Source organism: Musca autumnalis, unplaced genomic scaffold, assembly GCF_047663935.1.
Source record: "Musca autumnalis isolate F117 unplaced genomic scaffold, ASM4766393v1 scaffold_5, whole genome shotgun sequence".
NCBI classification, from domain to species: domain Eukaryota; kingdom Metazoa; phylum Arthropoda; class Insecta; order Diptera; family Muscidae; genus Musca; species Musca autumnalis.
Window position 1 is genome coordinate 38,829,688 of NW_027412088.1, and position 20,277 is coordinate 38,849,964.

Here is a 20,277-nt window from a genome sequence, read left to right on the forward strand (position 1 = left end):
GATTCATATATACATGTTCATATTACAACACAATAGGAATTTTAAAATATTTTCTTCTTTACAAGAGAGTAAAACCGCATATAACTTTTGAGTGCAGCATCTAATTTTGTGAACGCGAACAGATTTGAAACCACGATTTTTTTCGTATCCCATGCACCAAAAATGGCGGATGTGCTCGCCAAAAAAGTTTTTAATTTTTTTTTTCTATGTAATTGCAAAGGAAATTTGAAATTTACCATATATGTATCTGTCGGCAGAGCCGACTGACACTTTTTACTTGTTTGGAACAATTTATCTACTTTTTTAACCAAACTAGCTGTAATTTGAAATTTGACGTCCTCAGCGGACACAAAAGTTCTCTATCATCAACATAGTTCCATGTTTTGCCATAGGCCCCATATACAGTACCTCCCGATTTTCGGTGTTTTAAGAATTTTAGCAACAATTTTTAACAGAACTAGATGTAATTTGAAATTTCAGGTCCTCAGTGGACACTAAAGTTTTCTTCTAAAACGGTACCTCACGATTTTCGGTATTTTGTGGATTTTAGGTACCCGTAATTTAAAGTACCCGTAATTTGACATTTGCAGTTACAAAACTTGTTCATCAAAAATGGTCAAGATACGCCCTCATATATTGATATAAAGGTATCACCGGGTTGACAACCTTTTTCAGATTCGATAATTTAGGTATTTATTTCGGCCCGACGAGATTATTGACTTTTAATTGTTTTTTCTTTCATTTTTTCTATTTGGTTCATAAATTTTTTGTAAGACATTTCATGAATCTCTTATTAAAATTGCATAATTTCTAAAACGACGACTATACTAAAACTCTTAAAATTATTTTTTTTTACACTCACTGCTTTTTTACAAAGTCTCTAAACTCTCACCCACTGTTATTTTTCACTTCAATTCCACTGTACCGTTTCTCGAACGTTGTCTTAATGAGTGGCAACTCATAGACATTCTTTCATTGTCAATTTGACATGAACATTTACATAACGAAAGATGTACAGTATCGGCTAAATTAATTTTTTTTAATGATAATTATTTTGGGAAAACATTGTTTTATTTTTTTGTTGATTTTTTTATTTATTTGTATCTTTACTATTAAAAAAACAAACTAAGGAATACTGAATTTAATACAAAAATGTTAAAATTCAAAAAACATTTTAAGTCACAAATATAAGCACGGTTCTCTTGAAACAATTTTAAATGGAAGGTGCTTACACCTCGGAAGTTTTTGCGGATTATGAAACTACAATGTTCATGGATGAGAACAATGAAAAAACAAAAAAAAATCGCCGGAGCGCTTTTTAAATAAATCGCGATTTAAGTTGACATTTTTAGGGGTTGTTTAGGCTTTCGCGATTTTGCTTAGAAACCGCATTTCCTATCAAAATGGGATTAAAGCAAATATTGTAGCTATGAAAATTCTCTACAAGATCGACCTTTACGGTATTTTCGTAGTTTTTACCATTTTTGAGATATAGAAGTTCAACTTGGGACAATGCACTGATTGTATCGCCCCCTTATAAAACAATGTCATGTAGGGTGCGCCTTAACTAACTTTTGATGAAAACCGCTTACACAGGGAAAGTTGTTGTGAATTCTGAATCAGCAGTGTTCATAGATGAGAAAAATCCAAAAACAAGAAAAAATCTCTGAAGGGATTTTTAAATAAATCGCGGTCAAAATTCACATTTTTAGGTTTTTTTTTGGTTTTTACGATTTTGCTTGAAACCCGCAAGTCCAATCGAAATGGAGCTAAAGAAAATGTTGTAGCTGTCAAAATTCTCTAGAGGATTGACTTTATCATTTGTTCCCAGCTTGTACCATTTTTGAGATAAGGAAGCTAAGTTTACATTTTTAGTTTTTTTTTGTTAGGGTTTCGCGAATTTGCTTGAATACGGTAAGTCGTATCGACATGTGACCTGAGAAAATCTTAAAGCTGTGAAAATTCTCTACAAGACTGGCTTAAGTAACTTATCCTTAGTTGTAACATTTTTTTAGATATATAAGTTTAAGTTGGGAATTTGCAGTCATGACATTGTTTTATAAGGGGGCGATACAGAATTGAATTGAATTTGAATTGTTCCGATTTGAACTTCTATATCTCAAAAACGGTAAAACAGACGAGAATATCATAAAGGTCAATCTTGTAGAGAATTTTCATATCTACAACATTTGTTTTAGTCCCATTTTGATAAGAAATGTGGTTTCTAAGCAAAATTTCGAAAACCTAAACAACCCCTAAAAATGTCAACTAAAATCGCGATTTATTTAAAAAGCGCTCCGGCGATTTTTTTTTTTTTTTTGTTTTTTGATTGTTCTCATCTATAAACATTGTAGTTTCAGAATCCGCAAAAATTCCCGAGGTGTAAGCACCTTCCATTTAAAATTGTTTCAAGAGCACCGTGTAAGTCGACAAAACTAAAGCAACCCTAATTTTAGGAACAAAAAAAAAAAATAATGAAATCAATATTTCTTTGCGTATTGTTTATTCTGGACCACACGAGCACATCTTGCAGACATAGGATATATTAAATTATTAATTATTTCTGGCGATATTTCTTCTCAGTCTAATTTAACTTTGGTTTTGGCCGACACTGTATGTTTGCATTGGTAACGGAAAAAAGGTGTTAAAACTTATGATTGGAAAGTTTTTTTCAAGTAATAGACACATAATCTGTTTAAACATATAGAGTAAAACTGAAAAGAAGAAGACAAGAAAAGAGAACACCAGAATTGATGGTAGTAAATTTAATTACAACTTTGACTGGATTTCTTGTTCTTTTTTATTACAGAGAATTGCAAATATGGTAATATAGTTAAGGTGATTATTAAATTAAAATCAAGGGGTTGAAAATTATGTTGGAAGGAAGATATGATTTTTTATAATTAAATTTATTTCTGGTAGTGGTATATTTATTATTAAATGTAAGAAAAGAAAGAAAAATGTAACAAAAAGTTAGTGGGAATGTTTGGTATAAATTGGAATGATTAAAATTGTTGAGAATTGCAATTACACACATCATGAGGATGTAGATAAAGTCAGTGTATCCTCAAGGGAATTCAAAGAAATTAACTAAATCCATAACTATTATTTTTTAATGTTATTTTAACCCTACATTGAAAGATGAGTAGTAACAAATACTTCATTTTATAGCTTATTTAATGTTGCCAATCTTTTATCGTATACCATTTATTTCTTAATACTGTATTGACTAACGTAACCTTTTATCCACTACTCTATTCAACTACCACTAACCTCCATATACTTTTGTTCCACATAAACCTATTAATATCTTTATGTATTTTATTTTCTATTAAAATCTATAATCCCCTAACTGATACTTAATATTTTATTTCCTTTTTCTTTACAGCGAGATCTTATTAATTTAGAGCCCACACGAGATGATGTTGTAAGCTGCGTATCAAAAGGCAAAAGTCAGGTAAGTTTCATTCAGGCAACTAAGTCTTGTCGTACGACAATAATGATGAGATGAAGTCATATAAAAGTGCAGAAGAAAAAGTTATTCAGCCTTAAGTCAATGCATCTAAGCCGATTTGAAACTTTTCTCCACCAAAACACATACATACATATGTAAGATGCAGCCGTACACACAAAAATACACCTTAGAATGGTGCATCAATAGGTTATGGTGCAGTTTATTGTTAAAGTTTGTGCCACATTAAAAAGTTAGGTTATTGGGAATATTAGTGAATTGAAAGAAAATTGAATGGAATTTACGAGGGCGGCACCATAACTATCTGGCTTAACAATGGAATAGTGAATATTTATCTTCAAAAATAGTTTTAAATTTTCATCTGGCGAAGAAAATCGTTGACCACGCCTTGTTTTCTTGACGTGCCGGTCTTTATGGCGGATGACCCAAAAATAACACGTTTCGTCCGGTCAAAAAGGCACTAGCTCGAATCGATAGTGAGAGCTGACATTTTCAAGGTGCACAATGATTCGCCTTTTCTGAGGAGACTTCAAGAAAACAAATTGTAGTGTACCACTCAGCCTACGTTCCTCAAGTAGTATAGTAGTCACGTGGTTAGTTTAGCCGAAGAAACAGGTCGACATTTGCTTCGAAGTGCTTCTTCCATGAACAACTTTCGTTGGATTGGGCTCATCTTCGAAGACCCCCACTGTTCCTAAAGTAGTATAGTAATCACGAAGTTAATATATCCGAAGAAACAGGTCGACCATTTGCTTCGAAGAGCTTCTTCCATGAACAACTTTCGTTAGATTTGGCTCATCTTTGAAGACCCCCACGGTCCATTGCTGTTTTGTTTCGAGCAAATATGCATAGATCCAAGATTCGTCGCCTCTGACGATCTTATAAACGTCGTTTAAACACCGCTATCGTATTTACTTATATTTTTTGCACCAATCGACAATAGCCTTTTTAAGCAATTGCGGCCAGGTTTTTATGCAAAATAAAATGTTAATTGGTGGAAGAAATGTACAAGGGTGCCGCTATCTCACAAGGTAAAACATGGCGTTGTTGCATTATCCGCACACGCACGGATTAAATTTTTTGGGCACAACGGCCGCATTTGGACTCACTCACTCACGACCTTTCTTTTTTTAGCAGGTTTCGGCCATGATTGAAATCCTTAACCCAGTTTTTCATAGTGCTATAGGATCGCCCTTTATCGACATACAAAGATTTAATTTGATCAATGAACTCTGGTTATCCACGTAAGTAAGAAAGTATCAGTGAGCTGTGCTGACGGATATACATACACCTTTAACCTCTTGGAGAGATATACCTTCAGCCTTTGCTTCATACCAAATCACTGACATATACCAAAAATTGTTAGATAGAGAACTCGAAATTTTAAGTTACTTTAAATGAAGTTTTAAAGAAATTTTTGAAAAAGTTTGAGAGTTATCTTGCACTTTATCCATTTGGTATGTGTCGGCAGGGAAGTACGGACTTATTCCAAAAAAAATGTGTACCCTTGTATAGAGGCCTCTAGGACATACTACTGAAAAATTTTCATAACGATCAGAGCGGAGCCCGAAGGCGTGGGCCGATATAGTGCATATTCCAACCTGATACATAAGTGGATGAAATAATACGATGTGTAAAGTTTGACAAACCAGAAACTCCCTGCCAGATTTAAAATGGGGATTTGCCAGTTAGGTTGGTACCGTCAGGGTTTATTGGAGCTTTTAAGCCACTACCTCAGGAAGTATGGAAAAAATTTTACCTTTGTAAAGGAAGTTGCAAGGACAAGCTGCAGAAAAAATTTCAAAACGATCGGAGAGGAGCTCTTAAACTTCATCGTTTGCGAATTTTGTGTGAGAGGTACCCGATCTATATCTGGAAGGAATAATACGATGTGCAAAATTTGGACTAAATCGATTGCTCCCTTCGAGAGTTATCGTTCACATCAGTTTACAGAAAAATGTTGAACTTTTGTTGGGGAGGTACCCGAAGGAATGAACCGATATGACACGTCTTAGAACATAAACTAAGTATGCCCCCAAATTATAGCACACAGTCTTATCTCCTTTCTCGTGGTGTAGATATAGTATATTCAGGTTCAATCATCGGGTTAAAAGAAACATATGACCTCATGCTAGAGTGTCGCCTCCGGTCTTGAACTTTTCGCCTTAAAAGAATCGTCCCCTGTGGCCCTATTATTCTTAAGCCAATTTATTTGTTGTGTTTACACCATCCTATATACCTCCCTTATACACTCAATATCGTCTTCTGGGATGGGATCTGTGGTATCTTTGTTATCTTCTTTTAAAAGAAATTTGAACTTGCTGAATTTGATCTTGCAGATGAAGTTTGATAGATTTTAATTGTTCACAAATGTCTATTCTTTAAGGCGAGACCAACAACCTTCTCTCTGAGTATCACGCTGCCGTGTCAGAATTATCGTGTTCCATGTAATATTTGTTATTGTAAATTTCTATATTTTCGTCAAACCCTTGGAGGCCTATAACCACAAAAGTTGATGAGATAGGAAAAGACGGCGAGATACGTGTCTTCTCTTTTTTGGTCTTCTATAACGCTGCGGTGTCAGGATATGGTTAATAATTTTCGTGTTGCGTTGTGTGATATTTATTACACTGCGCAACATTTTTAAGGTAATCTTGTGCAAACAATTTTAGCTGAGGATTTTTTTGAAATTATAGACCCAAACAACAAAAACCTTAGGTTTTGTTATGTCAGACCCAGCTTGGATTTTATGGCCCCATCTAAACCAGATTAAATATTGACTTTTAAAAGTAATTCGGGGCTATATCTTTGAAACCAATGCGAATCTTCTTTTGACCTCTGAAGCAAATTTGTAGATAAGGGCAATAATAAAATATTTAGGAAAAACAGGAATTCGAAAAATATAATAATAAACAATAATGTGGTGAAATCCGAAATCCAGTATAAGCTGTTAGTGAGAACTGTTTTTCAAATACGTGCTTTAAAAGATACGATGCAAAATACCGCTGAAACAATATGAAGGAATTGCTGGGAACATTATTTGGAAGATTTTTGCAACAGGTTGCTTGGTACAGCTCCCAATAGTTTAGCTGATACTGTCCAGAATTTCAGCAATTATGTAAAATTTTCTATATGTTATGGATTTTGATGCTCTAGATGGAGTTTTTCTTATGTGGTCTGTTCAAACGATAAGTTTTACTAGTTTAGGGCTACTATATTGCCAAAGATTGCAAGGCCTATTCGTTTCTGAAATAAAACCGAAGCGGACAAAACACAATACGTACTTTCAAAAAATGCATACCAGAAGTTATTTGCACTTTCAGTGTTGTAAATTTCTATACCATACAAATGTACACATTTGACAAGTATAATACATATTTATCACTTTTCATTCAAAAATAAAAAAACGTGTTCTTGTCACGTACTTCATGAGATTTTACTAGTAAATATGAAATCTTTATTTTTATTTCAATTTATGGATTCAGATGTAATGTATTTTCTGCTATGTATTACATTGATGTTAATAAATCCATAAGACAACTTTGTATGTGTTTGGCTTTGTGTTATATAACCCAGAAAACAATTTATGAATTTTTATTCATATTCATGAATATTGTCATTAGAAATCAGGGAAGAAGTATTAACATCAGTTACCGTCATGTAAAATTATACCTAAGCGTGTATCTGGAGGGTGCATCTTCGAACATTAGTATGTGTAGAAGAAATCGCAGGTTGTACGAAGTTTGTACCAAATAGACTTTTCCGTTACATTAGAATTTACCCTCGAACAGCCACAAGCATGTACTTAAGCCAAAATGATTGAACTTTTGGAGTCGGTAGGATTATCTGCTTTCATCATTTTGTGCTCTCCAACCAGACGTACAGATCTAAATCGACTCCAGTTGGCCTATTCTGTAACGTTTAACAAATATCTATATTGTTTAAAATTCGTTTGTTATTGTAGCAAATCCAAAACAAAGAATTGAAATTTTGAAAAATAAGCAACGGGTATGGTTGTTAAAAAAATACAGAATAGGTCCTCCGATGCACTATACGTAATTTGGACAGGTTTTTAGGCAAAAAGTGGATTCATGCACTTTCAATAACGCGAGTTTTCTGATTTCGAAGAAAAAACATGTCAAATTCTATGGATGTGCAATATGTTTTCAAAAATATTCAAAACTCGCGGTATAATTCCAAGTTAAAATCAAAATTTCGAAGACAAAATAAAAAATGTTGAAAAAGATTAAAGCTCAGAGCAGAATTTAATCGCAATTTGTAAGAGTTTGGTAATCAAATACATAGATATGATATCCACTGAAATGGTGGCAGTGTGTTCTTTCTGTTTTAAGAAATAATTTTTTTTCAAAATGTTTGTTACAGCAGAAAAAAATCGTCATATGGAATACAACCTAATATCTGCCATCGGGAATATCTTAAGGGGTAGTCTACACTATATGTAAATGTCATATGACATGCAATTTTCCATCGTTAAATATTCACTAATATGTGGAATATTGGATATTTCCTTACGCAATTTATTCTGTGCGTCCACCCCAACAAAAATATAATAAAATTACGTCTCCACATTGCATCCGTGGGTAGATATGGAATGTTTTTATTTCGTGTCATATGACATTCATAGATTGTGTAAACTACCTCTAAGCAAAGGATTCTGAATCAATTGTATAGATAACAAGGTGCGATTTTTTGCGTTTTTTGAGTTATATCACTTTTTTGAAGTTGCCCTCCTTACAGAATTTTTTTTTTTAATTTTTTGTTTGGTGAAGGAAATATTAAACACAAAAAGCATCCGATTTGAACTAAAAAGACATTTCCTTTAAAGAAATATTCACCATGTGTTGTAAAAATGTACAGACGTGCTGTGGTCAACGTTTTTGTTAATTATAGCCGTAATACGTTCTAACTAGGCCTCATGATTGCCCAATTTATTTGACCCTTTAAAAAAATAATATTTATAAAGACCTCTTAGAGAATCAATATTTTAAACACATCTTTTGGCGAATCAGTATATTAGTTCATTATAACCGTTTTCCTTTTGTTTTAACCGCGTTCAATGGGTTGGAACGAATAAAATAGGTAAAATGGGCATAGCGGGTTGGAAAAAGAAAATTTGTTCGTTATATCCGCCGTTCTATATTATAAAAGTACTCATCTGTAAAATTCTTACTAAAGCTTACTTTTAAATATCATATGTTAAAATATTTGAAACAGTGCTTAAATTCGTCGCTATCCGCTTCTGCTTTAAAGCGGGGGTAACATTTTTTGTTCGTTATAATCGTAGTCGTTTTAAAAAGCTGAATGTGTGTACAAATATTAAGAAAAATTGTTTGGAAACACAAAACTTAGTTCGCTATTAACGCAGTTTCTTATAAAAGATGGTCGCTATATCCGAATTTTACTGTGTAATTCCTTGTTTTATGTTACTTTTGCATATAAAGCATTAAAAACGTAGATAAATCCCATAAGTGCACCGCTTTAATTTCTGCCTCAAAGGCAGGCCAAATTACCTATTGTGTGATGGTGTGAAACGGATTTCTATCAACCATAGCTGGGTTCCAAAACCATTGTTTCGATGAGGCACATTTTTGGCCGTATCGAAGTGTATATGGTAAAAACCAAAAATGTTTTACAATCGATGAATACGAGTTTCACGCATTCAGAATTCGCGAACTGTTAATATATTCTATATAATATGACTGAAATTCTTTAAAATGATGTGTTTGGAGAGATCTCATAATGTCGACCATTAAAATTCATTTTCGTGGAAGTTGTGTTGGCGGCAATGTAGAAAAATGGGTTGAAGCAAACAAGTTTTTTTGTTCTCTTCCGATTTCTGGCTTAACCTTACATTTCATAGACCTATGCCAAAAAAAGACGCAAAGAATACTCCATGGGCAACATGATACTAGTGTACGATTTTTGGATATATCCACTTCATCCACCTAAAATTGATTGATGCCAGAAATTCGTCGGTTTTTTTATTTTTTTTTTTAATAATCAAAACTCATAATAGGATTATAGAACTCGTGCTAGGCTGCTCCGTACAGCACCCTAGTAATTGGTGTCTAACAGCCAAAATTGGATGCGCTATTCAATTTCCGACGGATGTAATGTGCCCTTCCGCGTTCGAATCCATCCACTAAAACGGTGTATACACTAGCGGTCATCTGAATAGGTTTGAATTTTTTTCCTTTTATATGTTAAGTTATCTTCTGATGTGTTCGCATTGCAGATCCATACTATTTAGTTTTTGAGAGTCCTATACTATGCCAACATTCCCAAGAAAAAACTTGACGGTGTTGCCATATTTTCGGAAAATATCCCAATTATAATAAAAAATGTACAAAAAATGACCAATTTTTGCGATCATCAGAATAGGTTTGAATCAAATAAAATTGAAAAATTGTACTATTCAAGCAAATATTGCGCAGTTTTTTGATTTAGTTTAGTAAAATGGAACATTCTGATAAATCCTACAACAAATTTGACCCGCTTTAGTTGGAACGTGGGTTCAATTCTCAACATTGAAAAGTTACCAAGAACTTTCTTATAAAATCAAGAAATATTCAAACCAAAACGTTTTATAAAGTTGCTTTAAATGACTTTTTGAATTCGTTAGATCTCTTCTGAGCTTTGAAAATTTTCAGAAAGCAAATACCAAGTGTAGCCATATTATTAGGATCGATAAAATAGAATGGCCATTGAAAATAGTTGGTATTTTAGTTCAAGTTTCATTTTTTAACTATCCTTGCAGTACAAATTTATGTGTTATGATGCTCACAAATCCACCATAGTTGACCACATGTATCATAAATGTTCGAAAATTGGTCTGAAAGAATGTTTCATCGACGACAATAAAGTAGAAAATTGTAATTCAAATTTAAGTCAAAGGGGCATGATATCACCGACTGTTATAGTGCTGTAATACCTATATAGTCAGGTCAAAAAGTTTTTATCTGTTCACAAGTCATAAAACAAACACGAATAAGTACAAAAGAATGAACTACTGAGGTTATACAGCACTATAGAAGTCGGCGATATCACACCCCTTTAAGTTAAATTTGAATTACAATTTTCTACTTTATTGTCGTCGAAGAAACATTCTTCCAGACCAATTTTCGAACATTTATGATACATATGGTCAACTATGGTGGATTTGTGAGCATCATAACACATACATTTGTACTGCAAGGATAGTTAAAAAATGAAACTTGAACTAAAATAACAACTATTTTCAATGACCTTTCTATTTTATCGATCCTAATAATATGGCTACACTTGGTATTTGCTTTCTGACAATTTTCGAAGCCTAGAAGAGATCTAACAAAATCAAAAAGTCATTTAAAGCAACTTTATAAAACGTTTTGGTTTGAATATTTCTTGATTTTATCTGAAAATTCTTGGTAACTTTTCAATGTTGAGAATTGAACCCACGTTCCAAATAAAGCGGGTCAAATTTGTTGTAGGTTTTATCAGAATGTTTCATTTTACTAAACTAAACCAAAAAAATGCGCAATATTTGCTTGGATAGTACAATTTTTCAATTTTATTTGATTCAAACCTATTCTGATGATCGCAAAAATTGGTCACTTTTTTGTACATTTTTTATTAGAATTGGGATATTTTCCGAAAATGTGGCAACACCGTCAAGTTTTTTCTTGGGAATGTTGGCATAGTATAGGACTCTCAAAAACTAAATAGTATGGATCTGCAATGCGAACACATCAGAAGATACCTTAAAATATAAAAAGAAAAAAATTCAAACCTATTCAGATGACCGCTAGTGTATAAATACCTTGAAAATAGGAAAATCTGCGAAAATGTACTTTGACAAATCCGCGTACTAAGTCGCGATATTCTTTGAAAATTTTTACATATATGGAATCATTTATGCGCGATTATAATATTTGCGAAAAAAAACATATTATAAATGACAGAGATACGCGAGTAATATGGGTCTTTTACCCAAAATAAAATGTGGAGGCACATCCGCGGTTCTTGAAGAATATATTTGAAAGTCTTGTATGTATATTGACGTATTTTTGATAGGCGCTACTGAAATCGGATGCGCATCAAAATCGTGTGCACATTGCTAAACATTTACCCACTTTAAGGTTTTTTGCATTGTGTGATGCAATTGATTTAAAAATCCCTCCAGCGATTATTTATTGTTGTTGGATTTTTCTCATCTACATATGAACATTGTTGTTTCAGAATCCGCAGAAATTCCCAATTGTAAGCTCCTTTAACGTTGGTGCAAGAGCACCGTGATATTGTACCCTCAGACATTAGGCTAACGATAAAAATGTACCTCATCGAAATAATGTTTTGACGAAACCCGCGTCAAACAATTTGGAGTCGATTTGTTCTAGTTCATCCGTCTGTCTATCTCGAGCGCATTATAACTCTCGAACAGATCAACAGAGTTGGTCCAAATTTTGGATCTCCCAATATTTTGTCCAAACTTTGTGTCATATCGGTCCACTCCTTGGGCATTTCTCCCGAAAGACTAAAATCTTGTGCACAATAAATGTCGGAAGTCCAAATCGTTTTTTTTCGAGACAAAAATTAGGTTCGAATATGGATTATATCGATTCACTCCTTCAAGTACCTCCAACACAAACTTTCAATTATCCGATTTGACCAAAACTTTGAACATCCTAAAATTACTTCCTAACGTACATATATCAAGTACCAAGAGAGTCGGATACATCCCTCACAAAAGTTCAACATAAGTGTAGTTTAGGGGCTATTCGAGGAGCCATTGCACATTTTGGCCAATGGTACTCCTTGCGGTCTTGTTTACAGCGATATTGTATTTTCCCTGGGTAAGTCGATGGTTATGTCAGGATTGGTCTAAAAAGCTGTAAATCTTACGGCGATCAACTAAATTGACGGTTTGACACCATAACTATCAAAAATAATGACTTCCAAAATGGACTATATCAGGCGATTCTTTCAGGTATTTTCTGTACAAATGTGCAAAACATTTACGCTTACATTAAGTCAAATTTTTGAGCACAACATACGCATTTATGCGCAGCGCCAAAAATCGTAAAATTTTATACCCCAAATATTATCAATATTATATGAAACTTCCTGGCTATACAATTTATAGAAAAAAATGTTGGCTTGTAGCCCGCATTCGATCTGTCTATATACAAAAGTCTCAACTCACATAGGCTGAGGGTATATCTCTGTCGGTCTTTGGAAAGTTTTTAAATGTCATCGAGTCTATAAACATCTAGTCGTACAGAAATAAGCGGGAACAACAACCATTGCGGTATCAGATGGAATTTTTCGTCTTTACCTATTTTTCAGGACTTTCAAACAGTACTGCGAGTTGGGTTCGGAGTCAACGAGCCGTAGATCGCATCGCCCGGCTCCTGATAAAAATGTTTTCTTTTGTAACGTAATTTTCTGAAATTTTAGTTGGCTTTTGGGGACTCCATCTCTTCTGGTAAAATAGTAAAGTTTTGGGGTTTTTATGACATTAAAGAAAATTATTTTCTTACAATAATACAAAACTTTTCTTAGTGGGACTGATGTTAGTGTCTGATCTCTGGATATGTACTTTAAAGAAGAAAAGGCGTTAAGTTCGGGCCGAACACTCTAAACACTGTATATCTCTATTCGACATATTCGCGTTTGCAATCCCTATATTCGATCGTGGATCTATTTTCACGACTTTTTGCTGGGAAGTTCTCCCAAAATCCATATTACTTACGATATTTTTAAAAATTATGCTAACTGCCGCGAATTATAGAACATTTTTGGAAGGCTATTCTCTGCGGGATTTATAACCCAAAATGCCAAATAACAGCTAATGTGGGTGAAAATTCTGGGATACACCAAAACGTAAATCTTTATGGGTATTATTCGTTTGAAGGAATTTTTAGTTACTGATTCAATTCTGTTGGAGAATTTGGTTAAACACTTTTGTATGGGGACTATACTGAACTTGGTCTGATAAGGTTCATTTTCAATTCTAAACATCAAAAGACTAATATATTACTCTGTTCCAAATTTTAATCTTGATTCTAAAATATTGTGATCTCTCTCTATTGAATGTGTATACTTTGTGGCAATATTTCATATATGTACATACATAAAATCAAGTAAAAAACTTTAAAATAGCTTTATGTAACGATACACAACATTTTTAATTTTCATGATTTTTGGTCAAGTTGGGCCCCCGAAATGAAATACTGCGTACGTCCCTGATTGTATGGGATTTTAGTGAAATAATCAAACAAAAATATTTTTTAATTTTTTATACCCTCAGCCTTTAGGCTAAAGAGGGTATTTACACTTTGATACGGCCAAAAATGTGCCGCATCGAAATAATGGTTTTAGACCCCAAGTATGTTTGTACGATATCCGTTTCAGACAATTTTGTGTAGATCTAGCAATGTCCGTCCGTCTGTCTGTCTGTCCGTCTGTCTGTCTGTCCGTCTGTCTGTCTGGCTGGCTGGTGCGCACGATAACTCTCGAACGGATCAATAGATTCGGTTCAAATTTTGGGTATCGAAATATTTTGTCCAGATTTGATATAAGTTCGAAGATGGGCCATATCGTTCCACTCCTTCAGGTACCTCCCCCACAAAAGTTCAATAATGTTCGGAAAAATTGTCCGCACGATAACTCTTGAAGGGAGTAACCAATTTGGTCCATACTTTGTATATCGTAAACATTCTACAAGAGGAAGATGAGGTTCCAATATGGCCTCAATCGGTCCACTCCTTCGAGTACCTCCCACACAAAATTTCGGAAAAGTTCAGTTTAGGGCCATCTCTCGAATCACTATGATTTTTGTTTTAGCAACTTGTATTCACTGCCCTCCATACGACGATACAAGTTTCATTAGGGGCAAGTCCATACTTCCTGAGAAAATAGCCTGAGAGTTGTAAAAAACCCATATGACACCGAGTGAGGTGGTTGGAGCGCAAAATAACTCTAGAACGGATCTGCCGATTCGGTCCAAAACTTTGCCTTAGTAATATTTTGTCCAAACATAGTCTAAGTTTGAAGATAAGCCATATGGGCCCACTCCTTCATGTACCTCCCCCACAAAAGTTCAAAAATGTTCGAAAAATTTGTTCATACGTTAACTCTTAAAGGGAGTGGCCGAATTGGTCTATACTTTACACATCCTAATATATCTACTAGATATAGATCAGGTTCAAATATTAACTATATTTGTCCAATCCATCCTGTACCTCCCACACAAAATTTCGGATAAGTTCACTTTAAGACCTGCTTGCATTCTCTGCCTCAATTACGATGGTAAACGTTTTTTCAGGGGCAAGTCCATACTTCTTGAGTAAACATCCCGAAGTCTGTAAAAACCACATATGTCACCATATGTAGTGGCTGAAGATCCACTTCCATAATGGTCAATGTAGATCCATTCCTTTTAGTATCTCCTCCGCAAAACTTTTGATCCCTAATCCTAATGAACATTTTTGTCGGTTCAAATTAACAAAATTTATAAAAACCCCTAAATACATACGTTTTTTGGGAAAAAATTGTTTCAATATATACAGGCTGAGGGTATATCTCTGTCGGCAAAGCCGACTGATACTTTTTTACTTGTTTTAATTTTTTTTTAATCGAGCTTTATGATCTATTAAGCAAGTGAAAAAGGAAAGCCGACGATTCGAACCCACACACCCACCACTATGTGACATTCATGTTTCGTCTTCGGTAAAGACTCTTCAGACATATCGGATGTGGAGCGGCTTCGATGTCCTCGAACTTTTCTTCTTTCAAATGCATTTTTGTTTTTTGTATTTTACAACAACAATGAGGATTTTCCCATTTAGTTGTGCTTTCATGACAAACGCTTAGCGCTGCCTTTGAAAGTTATGAGTTTGGCTCTGAACGCTGACACGCCGTGACAACACTTTTTTCCTGTGTTTTTTCAAGGACGTGGGTCCAAACCCCAGCCTGGCTCAGCTGATTTTATTTATTTGAAAATTTTTGCCTTTTTAGGCGAAGATCATTTTTAAGATTAATTTTTTAATTTTTTTTTTTAATCGAGCTTTATGATCTATTATGCAAGTGAAAAAGGAAAGCCGACGATTCGAACCCACACACCCACCACTATGTGACATGCATGTTTCGTCTTCGGTAAAGACTCTTCAGACATATCGGATGTGGAGCGGCTTCGATGTCCTCGAACTTTTCTTCTTTCAAATTCATTTTGGTTTTTTGTATTTTACAACAACAATGAGGATTTTCCCATTTAGTTGTGCGTTCATGACAAACGCTTAGCGCTGCCTTTGAAAGTTATGAGTTTGGCTCTGAACAAAAATATATTTGGAACAATATTTTAACAATAAGTTTTTTCCTCTTTTTTTCGTAGATATGCTCGCAAAATTTTTTTTTATTTTTTTTAAATGAATTTGTAAATAAATTTGTTTTTTTACCATATACCCATGTTAGCCTATTTCGTTGAATAATTTCATTAAAATCGAAAAATTATATATGGGTCGAATGGGGACACTTGGCCTTTGGAAGACCAACAAGCCCACTAAAGTTCTTTCTTTAGAAATTACAAAATCGATGAAGACAAAAATGGATGGTTTTGTCCAGTAAAATTTTGTTCCCAATCACTGGGGCCCACTTTTAAAAGGAGTCCTCATAGTTCTTACTTCTTTTGTAAGTTGCAGTATAAGATTTTATATAGCTACTGTAACACCTTTGGATTTTGCTGATATTATTATAAATAATTTCTAGTTCAATTATATCCATGTAACATGGTTTGCTTACATGAAGAGTGCACTAGTAAACATAGTCAGCATAATTTATCATATGACATACATAGTTATATTTTATATTTGCAAAATTGAACAAAATTTCCAATCCTCTGCAGTGTTTGTTCCCTGTTCTTACACTAATAGACCCAAACAGCTGAGGTTTTCAATTTGTTTTTTTCTCCGATGCATTGTACTCTAACTTGAAATATATTTCGAAAAAACAGCAGATAAAACGGTCACAGAAATAGAACATTGACAACGCATCGTATTTTGTACACAGCGAAGTGTCACATCCAAATACTAGACCAGACATACGTACATACGCATATGTGTAGTTGCATTGAAAAATAAAAAATAATCTGCAAAGAAAATGCCTTATTCAGTTTTTCGCTTTATTCGCAATTGATTGGGATTTATCGGTGCGTATGAGTGGTGCTGCTACACGAAATTGCTGATGATGTTGCTCATACGTTCAGTGAGTGGTACGTTTACCACCATGACTACTTTTATATTTGGAAAGAGAAAAAATGCAAGCTATTTTCTTTTGCTTCATTGTTGCACAATTGATTCCGTTTCGATTTTTTTGTCATGCTGAGCTTCGTTTTCTTGCTTTGGCTTTTACATTTCAAATAATTTTCTATTTGTCGTATATGACTGTCGTGTGTGTGTGTGTTGTTGGCATTATTGTGGTCTCCATTCACATCATGTTCTATGTATGAAACAGTGATGTATACATATAAACCCTTTTTATTTTCTATTAAAGACAGATATTGAGGATTTGTGACAAAGGTAGCTATAATTTATTTAGGTGCACTAAATATTACATTAAGATTTTTTGATGACGTTTACGTCAGCTAACACGCTTATACTTGGACACAAGTGAAACTAAATACTAGTAATCCTATGGCTACAATAAAAAAAGAACAAAAATGCATTCTCTCCCTTCCCTATGAAAATTTGGACATTTATCACTATGACCCATTTTCAATAGCACACTTCATTTTTTATATTAGTGCACATATCTAAATATGGGACGGTGTTTAAGTACAATACCATTTCTTATATAATGATATGTGTTTGTAACATGTATGTATGTACATGCGTGTCTCAAAAGCAACTTTAGAAATAAAAAATAAATTCTTTCTTATCTTATTTCTACTTAAGAACGAAACGTATATTGGATTTCCTATTTCAATCGAATGTGGATGAGAGAAGCGATTTAAGAGTTAAATTCTTTCAATGAAAAAAAGTGAAACAGTGCAACAGCAAAAAACATATGATAGCTACATACACATACATGTGTACATTTAGAGAAAACATCAGCATTGAAATGCTATAAATTTGATTTGTAATAAGAGTGTTCCAACAAGATTTTCCATTATATCTAGAGATTTATTTCAAATAAATAAAACTGTTTCTGGGTAATAAGGTGAGTGCAGAACATAGCGGTGAGAGATGATATGTTGACGAAGTAGTTGTTCGTAGAATAGGTTTAAATTGATGATACAAGCTTTTGGTCAGCTAAAACTATTTTTCAAACAGTTTATGATGCACTTGCTGACGAAAAATTCTGCACATTAACCAACTGTACGTAATGGTGGGACTGTCGAGATAGAATTGCTGAATGTGTATATATCACTGATGAATAGTTTTTGCTACACTTGATACACCTGATATTAGAAAGCTTTTGGAAGACATAACCGTCTGGTGCAAGGAGACTTTAATGCTCATCTTGAGCGTAAGGCGTTGCCCGAGCAAATTCAAAGTTTTTAATTTTACACGGTGAAAGAAGACGTTCCTATGAGGATAAGAGGAGATTGCCACAGCTCGCTTAAATAGCCTACGACCAATAATTACAGGTGTCTATTCTGGTTGGAACCCAACCTGTATCAAAAATTTCGTGACGTTTGGTCCATAATTGTTAGAGTTGTGCTACCTAGTTCCTGCAGCGGATCGATCTTTATAGTTCCTTTTCTCAAAAGGAACTGGTTCCTTATTATATACAGTTCGATAGTTCCAAGTGGTTCGGAACAATTGAAACGCTGATTTCCAATTTTTCAGAGAATTTACCACTCTCCTCTTCAGGGAGCTGTCAATACCCTCAGATTCTTCGATAGTTAAGAAAATTTTCCGGGACATCATGACTGCTGCAACCGCTCGCTACATACCTACGGGCCAATACCCGAAATTGGAGCACATTTCCCAGTACAGGCGACAGGACTAGCAAATGAAGGTAATGAACGAATTCGTTGGGCGCTCACGGAAACTGGAAAGAACCTATGTTGGCTATTTGACAAGTGTCCTCAATATGTCGTTAGACACTCATATTATAGCAGAAGCTGAAACATTTGCAGGGTGGTAACGCTACAGAAGACAGACAAGGAAGTAGACATAGTCAAATCGCAAAGGTCGATTTCCCTCCTGTCGCCAGTAGCAAAGATCATAAGCGCAATACTCCTGTCCATTATGAGAAACAGTTTCTCAGTTGCACATTAAAGGCCTATCGAAGGCCTTGCATACTGTCAATCATGCCACACTGTTCGAGGACATAGAGAGACTTCCACTCCTGTCTTGTTTGAAACTTTGCATCATCAACGATATGTATGTGTGAACGACATTCCTTAAGAGAATTCCGAAGTAAGAAATGTAAGACCCCTAGTGTGAAATAGGGTGTTCCCCAATGCGGGTTGATGCCTCTGAAACTGTTTAACCCCTATCGTTCTGAATTTCCCCATCCCCTCCACTTGACGCACATACACTTGACAAAAATACTTCTAGATAATATATCGAACTGAAATTCTTATCAATGGGTCTCAGTGACCTAAAGGTAGTCTAAAAAAAATTTGCAGTGCTAGGTCCAAGTTTTCACATGATCCCCATATACGAGGAGAACTAGAAAAGTTTCTGGCTTATTAATGAAAACGTGAATATTCACCATCAAAAATGGTTTTATTATTTTCTTATGTAGTCTCCAGCATGATTTATACAGTTTTCATGCACTCAAACCTATTGTTGAAACATTTTTCCAACTCTGATTGAGACACCTCCAAAACATGGTTTTTGAACGCTTCAATAACATCTTCTGGTGACGAAAATTGTTGACCACGACTTTTTTCGGATGAGCGGGAATCAAATGAAGTCATTGGGTGCCAAGTCAGGGCTGTACGGCGGATAATCCAATAATTCCACCTCTTGTCCGGTCAAAAAGCTCTGCTTTCAATCGATGTGTGAGAGCCCGCACAGTTATGGTACACAATGATTTGTCTTTTCTTGTTCGATTTTCGAATTTCTCTGGGGACTTCAGGCTAATAAATTTTAGTGCACCACTCAGAATTAAAAGCCCTACGTTTCTCAAGTCATATAGTAGCCACAAGGTCAGTTTAGCCGAAGAAACAGGCGACCATTTGCTTCGAAGTGCTTCCTTTAAGAGCAATTTTCGTGGAATTTGGTTCGCCTTCGACTATCTTATTAACGTAGTTTGAAGCGCGGCGATCGTATTTATTCACAATTCCTTTGCATACATCGACAAGACCCTTTTTTGAGCTATTGTCAAAGTATGCTGCATCTGGATCCCATTTTTGAGCCCAGGTGTTCATGTAATATCAAATGTCAGTTGGTGGAAAAAACCTCCAAGGATGCCTATATCTCATGGTGTATAACATGACGATCTTGCATTATCCGTTCAAGCACGGCTTAACTTTTTTCTGGCACAACGGCCGTTTTAGACGACCCTCACGACCTTCGTTTTTTTGGCGAGTATCGGTCACGATTGAATTCATTAATGCGGTTTTCAATAGTGCTATAGGATGCTCCTCTATCGACATACACAAATTTAATTTGATCGATGAACCCTTGTCGTGATTATCCACATAGAAAGTTATGAAAAATGATCGGACGAAAATGTTCACAAGTAAATTCTTTATTTTTTTGCAAATTGATTAGGTCACTGTAAACAGGATCGACCCATAAAAATGATTACAAACCGAAACAAATAATCTAGTGAACATTCGTATAAGAAAA

At 34.6% G+C, this 20,277-nt stretch overlaps 1 protein-coding gene across 2 annotated transcripts in view; it reads left to right on the forward strand.

The window, feature by feature from the left end:
- The window catches only part of Sema2a (Semaphorin 2a), a 491,368-nt gene that overhangs the window by 390,378 nt on the left and 80,713 nt on the right, over window positions 1–20,277 (forward strand). For both annotated transcript variants that reach the window (XM_073957591.1, XM_073957592.1), the window contains exon 5: window positions 3,389–3,457. In XM_073957591.1, coding sequence (XP_073813692.1) covers window positions 3,389–3,457 — 69 coding nt within the window. The remainder of the gene's footprint in view (window positions 1–3,388; window positions 3,458–20,277) is intronic.